General features: G+C 62.7%; 1 protein-coding gene across 1 annotated transcript in view; it reads left to right on the top strand.

Moving 5' to 3' along the window:
- Window positions 1-519: 519 nt before the first annotated feature.
- The window catches only part of H696_00395 (hypothetical protein), a gene marked incomplete at both ends in the record, with an annotated part of 4,333 nt that continues 2,989 nt past the window's right edge, over window positions 520-1,863 (top strand). Inside the window, 5 exons of the mRNA XM_009494243.1 lie at window positions 520-566; window positions 645-862; window positions 1,028-1,302; window positions 1,446-1,498; window positions 1,641-1,830. Of these exons, the coding sequence (XP_009492518.1) occupies window positions 520-566; window positions 645-862; window positions 1,028-1,302; window positions 1,446-1,498; window positions 1,641-1,830 (783 nt within the window). The remainder of the gene's footprint in view (window positions 567-644; window positions 863-1,027; window positions 1,303-1,445; window positions 1,499-1,640; window positions 1,831-1,863) is intronic.

Below are 1,863 nucleotides of genomic sequence, written 5' to 3'. Positions count from 1 at the left end.
GGAGGATCGTGCGGGGACCAGGAACGGGGGACGGTGGGGCCCGGGAAAGAAATCCACCCGAGACGGGAACCAAGGAGAAAGAGCGCAGGAGACCACGGGACAGGGGGACAGAAACTCGGAACAGACAGGAAGGGCACGCAGGGGCAATCGAACTGGAATCCTGAGGCCCAGGGGGGGGGGGGCGGGCGGGCGGGCGGGCGGGCGGGGGGGAGAAAGGCGCACCGGCTTCGCACCTTCCGTGGTGTTCTTCCCGCAAGCGATCCCTCTCGCTCCTTGTGGTCCCCTTTCGCGCCCTCCTCTCCCCGGGGGGACGGTGCCTTTTTCGGGGATCAGTCGTATGACGCCCAACCTGGGCGCCTGGTAGCCCGCCCCGTCCCCTCCTTCCCTCACTTCCTCCCTGTCGCTCGCGCACGCTCTCTTTGTGTCTTTCCTCCCACACCCCTCCTCGCCTCCCTTCTTCCCTCTCCCTCCGACTTTTCTCCCTCGCCCCCTTGGCGCACGGCCGGCCGGCCACTTCCGATGTCCTCCATCCGGGTTGCCGTCCGGTGCCGGCCGTTCAACGAACGGTCCGTCTCTTCCCTCCCTGCCCTATTTCATCGTACGCCCAGATGCACACTCACACGCACTCACCTTCCGTCACACAGAGAACGCCAGGCCCATGCCGAGCCAGTGATCTCGGTCAGTGGCCAGCAGATCGCCATCCGAAATCCCCCCGGCAAGGGCGGTGGTGCCCCGGAGCGCAAATTCACCTTCGACCATGCCTATTGGAGTGGCCCCAGCGGGACGGACGCCAGCAATGGCGGCGAATTCGCCGGACAGGAGAAACTTTTCGAGGATCTCGGCCATGAAGTTTTGCGAAATGGTGCGCTCACTCCTGTCCCGATGTGCAGTTCGCCTTCCATTCTCCCGGTTAAATGTGACGCACTCCCCCTCCCCCTCCCCCCCACTCTCTCTCTCTCTCTCACACACACACACACATATGCACACGCACGCACACGCCCATATGCCTCCATGTGTCCTTGTACAGCTATGGAAGGTTACAATGCCTGCATCTTTGCCTATGGTCAAACGGGCTCCGGCAAGAGTTACAGCATGATGGGCACCGACAGCGAGCCCGGCATCGTGCCACGCATCTGCGAAGCCCTGTTCGCCATCATGTCCGGCACCAGCTCTCTGCCCTTCCTGCCAGCTGTCGATCCGGCCTCCACCGAGACGGTCAACTACAAGATCGAGGTCAGCTACATTGAGATCTACAACGAAAACGTGAAGGATCTCTTGAACCCCACCCAGGCCGGGCATAATGTGCGCGTCTGTCGATCTCCGGAGCCCTTCACTCCCTCCCGCCATTCTCGCCCCTCGCCTCCTCCTCCCTCGTCCATGTGCTCACCCTGTCTCCACCCCCGGTCACCTGCCGGTGGCTGGTATCCTCGATGGTATTCCTGAAGCTGAAAGTCCGCGAGCACCCGAGCCTCGGGCCGTATGTCCAGGGACTTACCAAGTGCGTTTTCCTCCGCCTCCGGCCCTGCTCCACGCGCGATCATCTGGACACGCTTCAGGCGCATATGCTGATGCTTCGCTCTCTCTCTCTCTCTCTCTCTCGCCCCCCCCCCTCCCTCGCCCTTCTCCCATGTGTTGCTCAGGTTTGTGGTCTCCTCTCCCGAGGAGTTCTACCGGATCATGGAGATGGGCAACAAGACACGCACCGTGGCCTCGACGCTGATGAATGCCACGAGCAGTCGGTCGCATGCCATCTTCTCGGTGGAGTTCACCCAGCTTCGTCAGTGCGCCGTGTCCGGCCTGTCGACCGAGCGCACCAGTAAGATCTCCTTGGTGGATTTGGCTGGCAGCGAGCGGGCCAGCCGA

This window comes from Fonticula alba (assembly GCF_000388065.1).
Source record: "Fonticula alba strain ATCC 38817 unplaced genomic scaffold supercont2.1, whole genome shotgun sequence".
Classification (NCBI taxonomy): Eukaryota; order Rotosphaerida; family Fonticulaceae; genus Fonticula; species Fonticula alba.
This window is presented reverse-complemented; position numbering and strand designations above follow the sequence as displayed.